This window comes from Peromyscus californicus, unplaced genomic scaffold (assembly GCF_007827085.1).
Source record: "Peromyscus californicus insignis strain IS unplaced genomic scaffold, ASM782708v3 Scaffold_9__1_contigs__length_137607984, whole genome shotgun sequence".
Classification (NCBI taxonomy): domain Eukaryota; kingdom Metazoa; phylum Chordata; class Mammalia; order Rodentia; family Cricetidae; genus Peromyscus; species Peromyscus californicus.
Genome location: NW_026294617.1, coordinates 119,470,245 through 119,485,753, shown reverse-complemented (window position 1 = coordinate 119,485,753; position 15,509 = coordinate 119,470,245). Strand labels below are relative to the sequence as shown.

General features: G+C 40.4%; 1 protein-coding gene across 1 annotated transcript; it reads right to left on the bottom strand.

Moving 5' to 3' along the window:
• Positions 1-405: 405 nt before the first annotated feature.
• Positions 406-13,888, bottom strand: LOC128105512 (guanylate-binding protein 5-like). Its single transcript, XM_052730733.1, has 11 exons — positions 13,682-13,888; positions 10,702-10,910; positions 10,101-10,228; positions 8,825-8,934; positions 7,422-7,615; positions 6,846-7,088; positions 5,469-5,749; positions 4,020-4,232; positions 3,153-3,255; positions 2,852-3,033; positions 406-1,587 (listed from the first exon to the last, which is right to left on the bottom strand). The coding sequence occupies exons 2-11, from the start codon at positions 10,889-10,891 to the stop codon at positions 1,468-1,470; spliced, it is 1,764 nt and encodes a 587-aa protein (XP_052586693.1). The 5' UTR covers positions 10,892-10,910; positions 13,682-13,888; the 3' UTR covers positions 406-1,467.
• Between the last annotated feature and the right edge of the window lie 1,621 nt (positions 13,889-15,509).

Genomic DNA, 15,509 nt, shown 5'->3' with positions numbered 1-15,509 from the left:
ATGAGACTTATATAAGCAAATAATTCTTCTCTCTCTCCCTCTCCCTCTCCCTCTCCCTCTCCCTCTCCCCTCTCCCTCCCTCTCCCTCCCCCTCTCCCTCCCTCTCCCTCCCCCTCTCCCTCCCTCTCCCTCCCTCTCCCTCCCTCTCCCTCTCCCTCCCTCTCCCTCCCTCTCCCTCCCTCTCCCTCCCTCTCCCTCCCTCTCCCTCTCCCTCCCTCTCTCTCCCTCTCCCTCTCCCTCTCCCTCTCCCTCTCTCCCTCTCTCCCTCTCTCCCTCTCTCCCTCTCTCCCCTCTCTCCCTCTCTCCCTCTCTCCCTCTCCCTCTCCCTCTCCCTCTCCCTCTTCTCTCTCTCTCTCTCTCTCTCTCTCTCTCTCTCTCCTCTCTCTCTCTCTCTCTGTTGTCTTCTTGATGGATACAAGCAAGAGCTATTCTATAGAACAAACTACAGCTGTTTGCATCTGAACAATTACACTGAGCCAGTGCTTGCCAGAAACATCTTAATACAAAAGGGGAATGCACATTCTAAGCATAAATCTATGTCTTAACTATGATACCAATAATGCACAGCATTTAATTAAAAGAATTTTAAGACATGCAGTAAAACCAAGTATAGTCATTCATTTTTAAAGAGATAAAGCAAAGAAATCCATGAATAGAGACAGACTTAGGATGATTAGAAACCATTTAAAACACTGTTTAAGAATCTGGTAGAAGTTGGGCAATGGTGGTGCACACCTTTAATCCCAGCACTCAGGAGGCAGAGCCAGTTGGATCTCTGTGAGTTTGAGGCCAGCCTGGTCTACAAAGCGAAATCCAGGAAAGGATCCAAAGCTACACAGAGAAACCTGTCTCGAAATACTAAAATAAAAAAAAGAAAGAAAGTGAGCAATATGTATGGGCAGGTGTAGACTTTAAGGAAGAAAAATGGAAACAGACAGAGCCAATGGCAAATGTATATATCAAAAACTCTGTATTAGTAAAGAAGAATTTCTTTAATGAACATAACAAAAGATAGAATATGAACCTGGCAGAGAAGACAATCAGTAAAAACAAATCTACCTCTAAATGAGTGACATGATATCTGGGCATGTAACAAGGTTGACTATAGTGTGATTGGGCTCCCAAAGGAAAAAGAGAGAGGAAAGAGAACATGCAAATGGCCAGCTAACAGTACTGAGGAGCCACACTGCCCTCAGACTAGGGGCTTCCATCCAGTTGAGAAATATACATTGTTTCTGATTTCTCATAGGTATTTTCTATCTATGTCTACCAAAAGGAAGGATACACATGTGAGTCCAAGAAGTTGGTCAAGTCAACACCCCCTAGGTAATTTAAAATACCTTGAGACAATTATGGCAGTCAGACAGGGGGCATTGGGATTTTATAACTACGGTTGTCTCAAGTCCTTTGGTCTCTTGCTCCTTCAATAAGAAGCAGTAAGAAAGGGAAGTCCTGACTTTTGGTGTTTTAAAGTAAGATACACTCATTATTTGATGAGTGATAGTTCGTTGCTTTTGCTTTTTGAAGCTGTTCCTTGAGTTGTCTGAGTTGAGCTTCTTGTTCTGCCTTGATCCTCGCAGCTTGTTCCTAAGAAACAATAAACAGAAATGACAAAGCTTAGCAAAATAATAATAATAATATCAAACTCTTTTCTCATTCCAAAACCATTGGCTTGTCCATACTCATGTTACTCAATGGTAGCAATAGACAATCCCTGAACAACTCCTCATCCATATATCACTTCTATCACTTTTCACCCTTTTCTCTCATTCAGACACAGCGTGTTTCAATCTCTGAAATGTTAGTGTATTTAGAATTTCACCCCAACATGCCCTTCTTCCTTAGGCCAAAAATTTTCCTTGGCAATCCCAGTCACATATTTACTTCAATTCTCATTCACACATGGAATATTGTCAGATATTTTCCTACCAAAAGAGGCTGTATACAGAGTGACAAGGTGCCTGTTGTCCAGAGTCAAATGCAGCCATCTGAGTTCTAGCTAAAGAGTTGGGTCCAGAGCAACACACTTTGACTGGCAGAAGTGATTGTTCACTCTGCCTTTCAGGAAAGCACGGGGATATCAAGAATATGTTGGAGTAGCTCCTGCTAAAGATACTACCTGTAGATACACTGGTAAGTTTATGAGTGGTGGCTAGGAATGTCATACCATCTCTGCAGAAGCAGCCATGTTTGAGATTCCATTTGCAAGCCTGTGTGATGCCAGTATTTAGGTTATTTTTATGGAAATTTACTTAATTCACTGGGGACACAATGGCTCTCCTTCATGGTGATCAGATCAGAGAATGCATACAAAGATGCTTCTTGAGTGCTGATAAAACTAAAGAAACATATTGGAAACAAACTGCAAATTAAAGAACAACAGAACCAGAAATGATCAAGGCAAGGCAGGAATGAAAACACAGAACATGAACAGCCACATAAAACAAACAAACAAACAGGAAACCATGATCAAGACACATGATTGTCCAGAGCAAGTAACAAACAGAAGAGGTAGTTAGTCAAGAAATGCCTTCATTGTTTAATAATTGATTATGTATACTCTGTGCCAAACATCATTCTAAACGTAAATGTTAAAACATTTATTATAACCTTGTAAAACGTGCTGTTCCTGCCTCTGTGCTGCACTAAAGTACAGAGAGAAGAGACAACTTGCATAGACAAACAGACATTGGTAAAAAGTGGTGCTTGGGGTTGACATCCAGCAGTTTGGCTTCAGGGTCTCTGCCCTGAGCTACCCCATGAGACTGCCTTTCCCCATGGGCCATCATACTGTCACCTTGACAGATGGGAGTAGCTGAGCAACATTTGAGAGCAAACAGTTTGCAAGTACCTGGAGCCTCTGTTCCCTGATCCTCTGTTGCTCTGCCTGGAAGTTTGCTTTGTCAATCTCTATTTGCTTCAGTTTCTCTTGATGTAGTCTCTCTCGCTCTGCCCTCTTTTGCTCCTCCTGGATTCGAATCACCTCCAACCTCCGCGCTTCTGCCCTTACAGCCTCCGCTCTCGCTTGCTCCACTGAGGAGAAAGGAAAGTCACAAGTCTCTGGGACGAGCACAGTGCTCTCCTTGCAAATTCAGGCTGTGTTAATTTTGAACTTCTTGAACATCATGGATTGCTTCCATTTCCCTGCTCACCTTTCCTCTGATTCTCCTTGGCTGTGAGAGCCTGGTCTGTTTGTAGAATTGTTTTGCTCAGTGATTCTTTGGCCTTCAAATATTTCTGCAGCACTTCCTCAGCCTGGAAACCCCAAAACACGCTGTTAGAATTAGAAAATGCTAATTTGCAACCTGGAAAATGTCTTTATTTCTTCTCCCACTATCTTTCCCTCCTAACGGATGCTCAGCCTGTACATGATGGGTCTGTCCATCAATCTACACCCATGGAAATGATGCTAGCCTGGCCAGTCAGAGCACCCAGGGATGCTACACCCAACAGTCTAATTTACAGATGGAGAAATACTGAAACTTGGGTGTTTTAAAAACTAATATGGGTGCTGGAGCAGACATGCTTGCCCTCCTCTGAGATGTAAGTCTCTAAAGGCAAACTTGGGCCATGTCAGAGACTTCTGGATTTTGGGGGAGGAGGGTGGCACTGCTTGGAAATGAAGCTAACAGTCAGGAAAACAAAACAGGAAAATTAAGTAGGGGTTGGAAAGAAATAAAAAGAAGGAAAATGGATGACATCATTTGAACTCGGCATGTATCTATACTTGAAATAAAAACCTTTTAAGCCAGTCATTTTTGGCTTTCCCTAAATTGGCTTCACTTATTGAGATTCTGTCTTGTGTGATCCTAATCAGCTCCTTTGATGTTCATAAACATGGATGGCGACAGTTGTAGTCTAGTGATGACAGTGATGGTTTGTTTTCATCTACAGCTGTGGCTAAAGTAGAAGTTCTCTGCTATAACATCAATGCCAAGTGCATTTCACTCAACAAAAGAGTAACTCACAGACAGAGACGTAATGCATATCCCTGCACTTGTACTGGGAATGAAGGATACCTGTGTCCCCTTCCCTGGCTGCTGACGATACTGTGCCTTCAGCTGTTCCATCTTCTGAAGGTAGAGATTGTGGCCTCCTGGTTTAGCATAGACGCCCCCTGCCACTTCTTGTTCCAGAGGCTTAAAAATACTCTCAAGTAGGGTTGAGCAGTGGATTGCAGAGGCTTCTACATTCTTCTTACAAATCTCATCCTGCTTTGCACTTAGTAGAGTCTTTAAAGGAAAAAAAACATGGAGATGTTAGGTCTACTTCAGTGTTTCTGGAAATTGTTTCTCAAAAGGATCTGCATTTTATTTTTTAGAAACTTAGAGAAACATATGTAAGATTATATCCTTATCAAAGCTGGAAAGGTTGCAAAAATAATACTCTATGAAAAGTTACATTTACTTGGCAGTTAGAAATGTCTTCCTTTTTAACAGCAGATTTATTAAGATGTTTATTAAGGAACAGTGAGAGAGAATTGTGAATAGAATACCCTCCCTTGTTTTTGTTTGTTTGTTTGTTTGTTTGTTTGTTTGTTTGTTTGAGACAGGGTTTCTGTGTGTAGCCCCAGCTGTCCTGGAATTAGTTCTATAAAGCAGGCTGGCCTCAAACTCACAGAGATCTGTCTGCTTCTGCCTCCTGAGTGCTGGGATTAAAGGCGTGCACCACCGCCCACCCAGCATGTTTATATTTTTAATCTACTCATCATATCTTGATATCCTCCTACATCTATGCAGTGAAGTTTACTCAAGTTTACCCCCCCCTTATTTTCTCTCATCTTTTCCCCTCCATCTACCAAAACCTTCCTATTCCCAAGAAATCACTCTCGTGTGTGTGTGTGTGTGTGTGTGTATGTGTGTGTGTGTGTGTGTGTGTGTGTGTGTGTGTGTCCCACTGAATTTAATTGAGATTACTTGAAACTTTTTTTAATATGCTATTTCCACCTTAGATGTGATTTTATGGTTGCACAGCTCTCGCTTGCACCATAATTTTAAATGCAACCAACTGTTTAACAACATTTTTTTCAGAGTTTTTCTGCTTCTAGGTAAGTGTGAAATTGAATCACTGGGTGCATTATCTGCTTATTCTATTAATCCTACATTTGTTATATCTTAATGGATACGAAGGCAGTTCTATCCACTTGATCAATAAAAAGTAAATGCTCTGTTAATGATGATCTTGAAAGAGGTAAAAGATATTCAAGTTTTTTCATGAGTATACATGAGGTGAAGTGTACGTGCACACATGTGTGTGTGTGTGAAGATGTCAAGATCCTTGGAGCCAGATTCTTTTCAGGTTTTCCTCTTTTCAAAATTAACTCATATTAAGGCCACATAAGTAACTGTCTCACCTTCCAATCTAGTGGGAACTGATTTTTTTTTAATTAGCCCTATTTTAACAGTTGTAGAAGTATTCTTGCTTTCTGTTGAACCTGATATCTACAAACAAATATAGAAAATAATGACCTCCAATTCCTTCTGGAAACATTGGTTATCGTCCTTTAAAGAATGCTTCAGGAAGATTTCCATGGCTTCACTTTCACAGGTCTTGTGTAGGTCCAGCAGCTCCTGGAGAGTCTCTATGGGCAACTTTACCCTCTGGCTCATCTGCTGGTCATAGTGGGTGATGGCCTTTTGCACTGCAGCAGAATTCTCTCTCCGAGCCAAGGTTATCACTGTATTCTCTATGCAGGGCAGAGCCCCGCTATTAATGGCATCGACATAGGTCACCACCAGGCTTTCTAGACCTTCAGAGAAGGAAGAGATGTTTGTATCATATGCAGAAAAGGAGTCTAAGATCTCTTAGAATCATTCTGAGAATGCTAGGTATTTCTTGCAGCTTTTCAGCATTCTACATAGTATTCAAGTGGCCTGAAGAAGTTCTTTTGAAGAACTATGAGATTAAGAGGACAAGTAGTTCTTTCTTTGAGGAAAAACTTATAAAAACAACAACAAAAACCCCAAGTCCTTGTTGAAGGAAGAAAATAGAGGAGTTCTCAAGATATATGTGATGACCTGCATTTTATCATTCTTTATGGAGAAATAAGATGATCATATAAAAGTTATGGATAGTCATCTGATTAAAATGCTTTAGGTCTTTGCTTCTTTAAGCTTCCTATACCTTTTCTTTTTCAGTTTTCTATTTCATTCAATTTTTTCCTTTTTGTTTTATTTTTTCATGGTTAAGGTGGTATGAGTTACTTTCCTCTATGAAGAGTATTCAGCAATCTAGACCTTATTCTTCATCAAAACCCCCGTGGTTTTCTTCCTAGCCAGCTTCTGTATGGAGGTAATACAAATTCCTTTCACAATATATGAAGTATTTGCCAAGTTCTAAAACATGGGGTTCTCAAGATAAACTGCACTCAGGAGCTTGTACAGACATCTTTCAGGATCCTAAACAATATAGAATTATATTCAACATCTGTAGTTTTTTTTTCACCAGAAAAGTTCTGTTACTACAGGGAACATGTATGTATTTATCTTACTTTATTTTATCTTATCTTGTACATATCAAATACTGTGTGACATAATAAAAATCTAATTAATATATGTTATGGAAATATCGTCAACCCACATGAGTTAATCTGTTTCAAGAGTAAATGGGTGAAACTTCTCTAACTTGATGTCTTCATTCTTAGGATTTTATTTGATGTAACTTTGAGGTTTTACTAAAACAGCACTAGAGGTGTGCTTGGTATATGCTCTAATTTTGTCACCATGGTACATTGGATTTCCATCCCGGCAATGACTGACCCAGCTGTCAATTCACCAACAAAGAATTTCTATGCATTCTCTACTCTTTATGATGAGTTGGAATAAAATCCTTTAAAAAGTACTCACGAGGTCCATTGACCTGGATGCCACCTGGAAGAGTCTTGGTCTTCGAATGACTGAAGATATGAGAACAGAACTCTGACAGCTCCTGCACGAAGTCAGAACTCAGCTCCTCACTACTGAGTGTTTGAAGCTGGGAAAGCTTATTTCTGTGAGTAGGGGAGTCAAAAACAAAGCATTTCCTCACTGGAAAGAACTTCTGGATGCACAGTCTGGGCAGATTGAATGTTTGGGTTCTTTCATCACTACCTGGAGAAGGAAATACAGGATTTATCTAGAATATAATTTATATCCAATTTAATCTATTTAATTTAAATAAATGACCTTTCCCCTGATGTTGCATTAAGCATAAAGAATAAAAACTAACTAGGAAGGAAACCATAAAAAAGAGAGAAATTTGTTTAGTAACTGAAGACAAATAGAATTTAATATTGAATCTATTAGTTCATTCTAAATTAAATACTCATTGTTATTTTGTAAAAATGATGGGTGGGTAAATATGGAAAATTCTATACTTAGCTACTTATAAAAAATAAGTTTCTGGGTATTTTTTTTCTTTTTCCCAAACTGAAGCTCTGTTACCTTGTTTCAGCTTCAGTGAATTCTCCAGATATTCATCTGATGTAATGGCATGCCCATTTGTTTCCAGGCCCAGGTAGAAATCTCTCAGTGTCCACACCAAGTCTGGAAAGAAGCTCATGTCAGCAGGTTCTTCAAGTTCACTAAGTTCAGAGGAGTTTCTTGTCCGGAGCAGATCTGTCAGTTCTGTCACATTGCTGAGACACAGTTGAGGGAAACTGGCAGAAGTGTGGCTGTACCTAATGCTCCTTAAACCTCTTCTGTTCCTTCTACACTGAACTGAATGAACACTGCACTGGTGACATCCATGAGGGCTCGTTTCCTTGTGTTTCTACTCTGTATCATGTTTTACTCTGAGTGTGTGTGTTTGTGTGTGTGTGTGTGTATGTGTATGTGTGTGTGTATGTGCTGTAGAATATTACTTTAACTATGTAAAGATATGTTACATTTGTTTATGCTGTGGAATATTACTTTAATTTGTAAAGGTGTGTTACTTTTGTTTATGCTGCATTTGTTTAATTATGTAAAGATGTGTTGCATCTGTTTCTCCTTGCCTGTCTAAGGCTCCTGATTGGTCCAATAAAAAGCTGAATGACCAATAGCTAGGCAGGAGAGGGATAGGTGGGGCTGCCAGGCAGAGAGAATAAGTGGGAGGAGAAATTTAGAAAGAAGAAAGGAAGAATGACAGAGAAGAAGGAGGAGAGAATAAGGGACATGCCCGGGACAAGAAGCCAGGCAGATGCCAGCCAGCAGACATGAGAAACAGTGAAAGTAAGATATACAGAAGTAAGAAAGGTAACAAGCCCTGAGGCAAACGGTAGATAAAGAGAAACAGGTTAATATAAGTTAAAAGAGCTAGCCAGAAACGAGCCTCAGCTAGGCCAAGCATTCAAAACTAATAAGTCTCTGTGTCATGATTCGGGAGCTGGCTGGTGGCCTAAAAGAAAAAGGTTGGGGTGTGTGTGTGTGTGTGTGTGTGTGTGTGTGTGTGTGTGTGTGCCCTTCTGCGTGTGCAGATGTACATATCTGTTGAAATCAGATGTTGGTATTGGGTATCTTCCCCTAGTTCTCTCTACCTTGTGTTTTGAGAAAGAGTCTCTTACTGAATATGGAGCTACCTGATTGGCTATATTAGCTGGCTAGCAGGCCCCAGGAATCTTCCTACCTTGGACTTTCCATACCCACACCCAGCCTTGGGGTTACAGGCACACACTGCCATGCCTGGCTTTTTATGTGGATGTTGTGGATCCAAACTCATGTCTTCATTCTTGTGTGACAAACATTTCACTGACTGAGCCGTCTCCTTAGCCTCTATGTTTTAATTGGTAAGAGTCCAGAAGGTCTCATAGGTGCACAGGTGGTGTGTTTTCTCCAGTGTGGTGCTGTCCTAGACCACAAAAGGATACTGCAGTAGGTCGATAGCCCCCTGGTCAATTTTGTTCATGGTGTTGTATACGAAGGTGCTACTGAGAAGGATTGCCAGTGCAAAAATCTGAGTATCACTCTTTTCATCAATCTAGAAATCAGAACAAATTTAAGTCATGTCTCAGGGCATTCTTGGGTGAGTATCACCAAAAATAAAATGTTGATATACAGATATTTAAACAAAATGAGCAAAAATAATTTGTAGGCATGCATTTTGCTTGCTTTTCTCATTGGTAATTTTATGCTGATTCATCCATTGCTAACTCTCTAGTATTTCTTCTAATGACTCTTAGATAGTTGCTAAATGAATAAAGTTAGTAAGGCAACCAGAATACCTAAAATTAAAGTTTTACAGGGGCAAAACAAAACTGCCTTATATGTGTGGTACATATATCTGTATTACTTATTACTACTATCCATAAGCTGGTCTCATTAACAATCTTTTCTCACTCCAAGACAATGCTGAAGAAGGAGTTCATAACTATGTTTCCCATGCTGCAAATTGAGTAAATCAAGCTCAAATTATGGCTTGTTATCTGTGAATCTTGACAAATCAAATTTTTTTAAACAAAGATAACACAAACAAAGGCTTTTTCACAATGGACATTCAAGAGAAAGGTGTAGCTATGTCTGAGAACCAGCTTATGCTGACTCATAAAAGGCACATCTCCCAAACTGGACTCTGCATTAGAAGCTTGGAGTCAATGATGATGGAAACACTTAGGAAAAAGTGAAGTGCTGCAGACTGAAGTGCTTTATTTGTGGTGAGTGGTGTGTTAAATGCTTACCAGTGTGCAACTAGAGAATGCCGGTGTGCCCACTGTCCACATAATGAGTTGGAAAAGACAAACAGAAAAACATTTGGAGACACTTCCATGTTTGGGTCAAAACCATGGAGCTATAGGTACTACCGGCATAACTTAGGCAACTTGATCTAACCAGTAGCCAACTATTAGCCCATATTCTCTGCAGGACTGGGCTTGTAACAGTGATTTTAATTCCACTATGTTTCAGTACTTAGGAAGTACTTAGTTTATTTTCACTGCAGTACTCAGTGCTCATTCTGCCTTATGAAGATATTTTCTCACTCCATGCATCCACATTCTATTAAAAATGAAGGGGTAGAAAAGTCCACTTAGGTCAAATGGACATACCAATTTTATAGGTGGTGAGATGGGAACTTCCCGTACTAAGTATTTAAAGACATGGGGGGATAAATCTGATAAATCCAATCTAAACAGAATCCTCTCTCCTTACCTTCTCCACATCTCCCAGGCCCTCTGTGTCAAGCAGAACTAGGGTGTGGTCTGACTTCTGAGGATGAGGGACACACCACATCCAGATGCCCTTGGTGTGAGACTGCACAGTGGATCCAACAGAAAATCCTGAAAAGCAAAATGAGTGGTACTGATGGAAGAGGGGATCAAGATTCAGGAATTTCCTTGAGAATTTAAACTAGGATGTAAGGGAAACAAGATGAAGAGACAGTAGAAATGGGCAACTAGTACTAATGACTTAAAGTTGGGATCTGATGCTCTTTTTAAAAAACATGATTTCATGCTTCTAAAAACTTAATAGTTTGAATTTATTTTGTTGAATTTATTTCATTAATATTTTACTTCTTATAAAGGAAATACATTTTACTTTTTCTGGGACAGTGTTGAGGAATAAACACATGCTAAATCACAGATCAAGAGCTTCCCTTTATCTCCCAGAGGATACAAACAGCGGCTGTGGCCTAAACATTAGCTTTCAGTATCCAAACAGGTCCTCAACTTTCTCTCCTCACACTTAGTGTTGGATGCTCACAATGTGGATAGATAGAGGGGACTCAGCAAACATTTTTGGTGTTTCTCACCTTTCTCCTTCCCAGCCAGCTTGTTCATCAGGTAGGATTTGCCTGTGCGGTAGAGGCCCACGATGGCCACCACTACCACTGGCTGTGTGATGGCTGACAGGACCTTCAGGGCTTCCTGGTTGGCCACCAGCTGTTCCTCATTATTCCCAATGAGGCACATGGGTTCTGGCATGTGGATCTCTACAGCCATGTTTAAAATGGTATTTTGTCTGCAGGGGAAGAATGGGATGACCTGAAATTTGTAGTATTTAAAGAAAGACATTTTACCCGCTGAGTCCTGGAACAAATGACCTGTTAACATGGCCTGAGTTTCTGAGAAATTGAAAACTAGAGATTAGAACTAAATAGCAAAGTACAATAGTTCCTGCCTCTTCACAGACCTATAATAGCATACCGTACAGCCTTTTAAGTATTTAATAGACACAGGAAACCCATATCTTTAGCCTACCTACTGACAGTTTGGGTCTAGCTCATTCCATTGGCTTCTGGCTTGCTAATGTTTCTTGGTTTATACCTGCTGGTATCCCTGGATTGACCATTATTTGTCAATATATTTGTTGCTTTTCTCTTATTCAGCTGTATGACCAAGCTGTACTCCTTTATTGCCAAAAAGCCATAATTCTAACATATATCGTTTTCAAAGAAACTACACATGTATACTTCTTGAATCTGTACTTTAAAAAAAAAAGCACATCATATTTTTACATAGTTGTGAATGTCCTTTATTAGTCCCAAACTTCAGAGCATGATCATTTTGTAATTGGCAAAATGATTGAAAAGTCATCATTACTGGTACCCTGATAATTGTCTAATAAAATAGTTTAAGCTGAATGATAAAAGTAACACATGCTTTTTGGCTTTACTTATCAGGGGGACAGCTATCTTCCATTTTAGTACTGACTATCTAATGGAGAAGCTAAAAATCCACGATCATCACTGAGTTTATTTATTTTTCATTACAAAAATATTAACAAGAGCTGAATTAATTGCACCAGCAGACAATTAAAAGTATGGGTTCTTTGTTGTTGTATTTAATGATCATAAAGACACATTCCCCCCTCGTGCTCAGAGCCAGGACAGGGCAAATCACGCCTGTGACCAAGAAACTGAAACAGAAACTGTTTTATGGGAGCAGGCAGTGGAAGAGTCATCATAGATGGCACCACATCAAAGCACGTACATTAGGAAGTGACTAGTGCAAGCCCATGCCAGAAAGCAGCCGTATCTCAGTGAACATGTCAGTGAACTCAGTGAACTCAAGTGCTTATCAGTTCTCACCCATTTCTGGTGTGATATGGCTACCCGGTATCAGTAGAATTCTGGTTGCCTTATTTATACACAGCAGAGATTAAAATTTTTTTGCAGATGATATCAATGTAGGAAGCTTTCAGTGATGATCTACAATTAACAAGGATAAGAAAGGTCACATATACAAGTAATATGGAGGCTTAGAGGCACTTGTGTTTTTGAATGATGTCAGTAATAGAGGAAGAAACTAATTTAAGTGAATTTTCAGCCTTTATGAAGAATATTAGTACTGTGTATCTCTAATAATCATAATATTTTACATGTTATCACCAAATGGTATCTGGATAGAGTCCTTAATGCTTTTACTGGAGCCAAATCTCTGAAGTTATTGCATTTTTAATGTTCTCTAGCAACATTCCTAAATTAATTACTCTGCCTTGCATAGCTCAGCCTGTGACTCAGGAATACATTCTCTGTAACTGTTAGAGTCCCACAACGTTTAGGGGACTGGAGAGATGGCACAGTGGTTAAGAGCACTGACTGCTCTTCCAGAGGACCCAGGTTTGATTCCGAGAACCTACACACTGGCTCACAGCTGCCTGTAACTCCAGTTCCAAGGGATCTGATGCCTTCTTCTGGCTTCCATGGACACCAGCCACACATATGTTGCACAGACATACATGTAGGCAAAACACTCATACGCATAAAATAATATTTTTAAAAATATTTTTAAAATCACAATTTGGCTTTGTTGTAACTTAGACTTGATTTCAGGTCTCAGCCTTGCCACGGATTAGCATTATGATGTTACTCAACTCATTCAGCCTGCTTCCTACAAGCCAGAAGTAAATAAATCAATATGGTTTATATCAGTAGAGGGTTAGGTTGGAGAGATAGAGCACTTGAGGCTCTTGTAGAAGACCCCGGGTTTGGTTGAACCCACATCAGATGACTCACAGTTGCCTGTAACCTCAGTCACCTTATGCCCGTCTTACCTCTGTGGACAACTGAAACCATTGATGTAGATAAATACACTCAGGCAGCGACAAATAAAGTAATTTTTTTTTTTTTAAAAAAAAAAAAGGAAGACAGAAAACTTCACAGCGGGGTGTGTGTGTGGTGGTGGGGGGACTACAGAGAAGAAAAGTGCCAAGAACTCTGAGAGAAAATGCTGAGGAGTGCTGGGGACAAACTTCTGGGAGAAAACAGATCTTGGTAGCTCTGGTTTTTGCTCAGGTTTCAAATGTTTATTTTTATTTGCTTTTCTCTTATTTTGTATTGCTTCTGCTCTGAGTTTGAAGAAAGAGGGGGGAAAGGACTCATTTGGCAGCTAATGGAAATGTTTAGATATGACATGCATGAGGCATGTGACATGGCAAGAAACCCCCAGGCTGCAGCCTGAAAGGGCTGCATCAGGTTTAACAGAGACACAGGAAAGTTAAGCAGCGACGAGGGATGCCAAGAAGTTATAACAGAAGAAAAACAGCTGGAAGGCATTTCTAGCTTTCAGTTTAGTCCCTACTCATGATGCCTTCTCATTGTCAGGAAGCGAAAGTGACCCTGAACAAACCCTCTGAGGGTCGGATGAGCAATTCTGTCTGTCGGATAGCACTGCGATTCAGTGTTTAGTAGGGGCTGATCCAGCATCCCAGGCTAAGACGCATCCCATCCTGGAGAGAATATTTTCAAAACTAAACCACAACAGTCTCTTCTACCCATGCCCGGGTCCTACCTTAACAAAAATTGAGGAACCGAGCCAGAGCAAAAGCTGGTAAGAAAGCTGCTTCAAAGAGAACTTCGCAGGAGTGCAAACCTGTTGTCCCCCTCACGGAGCTGTGATTGCTTCTGATAAATACTGACCAGCTCTGGGAAACTCCTTTCTCCTCTCAGCTCTCTGGCGGGGAACTTGCATGTGAAATGCAAGCATAGGAAAAGCTAACCGGGCTCTCCGAACTGAAACTGAAAACTGAAACTACACAAGTTCTGACTATTCAGTTAAAGGGGATTTCCCACAGTGTTGCCTGACCAAAGGCTTGGATGCCATTGACTGACTTCCCACAAGTTGCCCATAGTTGCTAAAAGAGAATTTTAACATTCTTTTGTAATTATTGCAAGCAGGGTTTATTTTATTCCTTTTGAACTAGGGTGATATTTTACCTGGTTTTGAGGGTAAACCTCAAATACTATTTGAGGACGAATTTCTTGCAATTATATCTGCATACACTTAGGATAAAACTTACTTCATTGGTAGTAGGTTGACCAAGAAGCACAGGGTCTTTTGTGTGGGTTTTTAAATCTGATATATAAAAAAAGTAAAAAAAATAGGCTTAAAAGAAAAATTGAGGGTAATTGCAGTTTAAAAGGAAAAGAGCAACAGGGGGACAGAGTGCAGATCTCAGCAGGTAAGCGGGAGAGAGGGACGGTAAAGAAAAAGAGCAAGAAGTCATGATTTCCGGGTTAGAGACCAAGATATCAGGCAGGTTCAGCAGTGAAAGACTGTCAGCATCTGCGTGGGGTGGGGATGTTTCTTCAGCAGAGAATGAGAATGCCTAGAGCTTCTGGGCAACAGGGTGAGAACTTCGACTGGTATCCAACAAAGGAAAATAAAAGGAGGGAAAAGAAAGCGTTACACTCTCTATCTGTGGGGTCTATTAGCACACACACACTGGGGGAGGGGCTTGTGGGGTACATAGTACTTATCTCATTGAGAGAATAGTTACTCCACACATCTTAATATATCTGCCAGTATAACATATGTTTGAAGTTACAATGTTTTGAGGGGCATTTTCCTGCCCAGGCGACTGATAGGCTGGCTCACTGAGATGAACTCTTCAGAAAGGAAATAATATGTCTTTGTAATCTTATACTGTTTGGTGCAGTCTGAAAGGATATGTCTCCCCACAGAACTAATGATATGACCCAAGTCTGATTCTCCTGAGCAAAACTCAAGTAATAGAGTGGATTAAAATAACTTAAAAATAGGTTTACAAAATAGCTATGCTTTACCACAAAGAAATAGCCTTCCCTTAATGGACTTTCAATAAAGCCCTGCTACATCCACCTTCCTAGAACCCAGGCCAAAGTATCTGCATGTTAACCAGTCCTAGAAATGACACTGCTGTCACCACCAGAACAAGGACACGCAGGTAAATGCCACATACACACGGAACTTTGAGATATGGTTACATAAGGATCAGTCATATAGAAACTGAATGCATCTCCACATTGATACTTGCAGACTGTGTGCTGAAGCGCTCTGGAGTCCAACTCTCCGGAAGATAAACACTCTTTTTTTATACTACAGTTGCCTGTAAACTCCTTAATGGAGACGGTCTTTGCTTTCTGATCCAGGGACACACAGGATCTGTCCATGCAAGCAGGGAAGCTTGTTCCACTGCCACTGCCTCCTGACTCGGAGCTGCCAGAACTGTGCCAGCTTGCTTGCATTTGTCATTATGGGAGGAGCTTGACCTTGCCCAGAATGAAATCCAGTCACAGGCCCTGAACAACAGAACAAACTAACCCGTTCCTACTGCCCTTTCTTCAGCTGCCTCTTAGAA

Coding starts and splice junctions, on each gene's coding strand:
- LOC128105512 (XM_052730733.1), bottom strand. CDS start 10,891: ATGGCTGTAGAGATCCACATGCCAGAACCCATGTGCCTCATTGGGAAT. Junction 10,229..10,701: donor GCTGGCTGGGAAGGAGAAAG/GTGAGAAACACC, acceptor TTTGCTTTTCAG/GATTTTCTGTTGGATCCACT. Junction 1,588..2,851: donor TCAGGGAACAGAGGCTCCAG/GTACTTGCAAAC, acceptor ATTGTTTCTTAG/GAACAAGCTGCGAGGATCAA.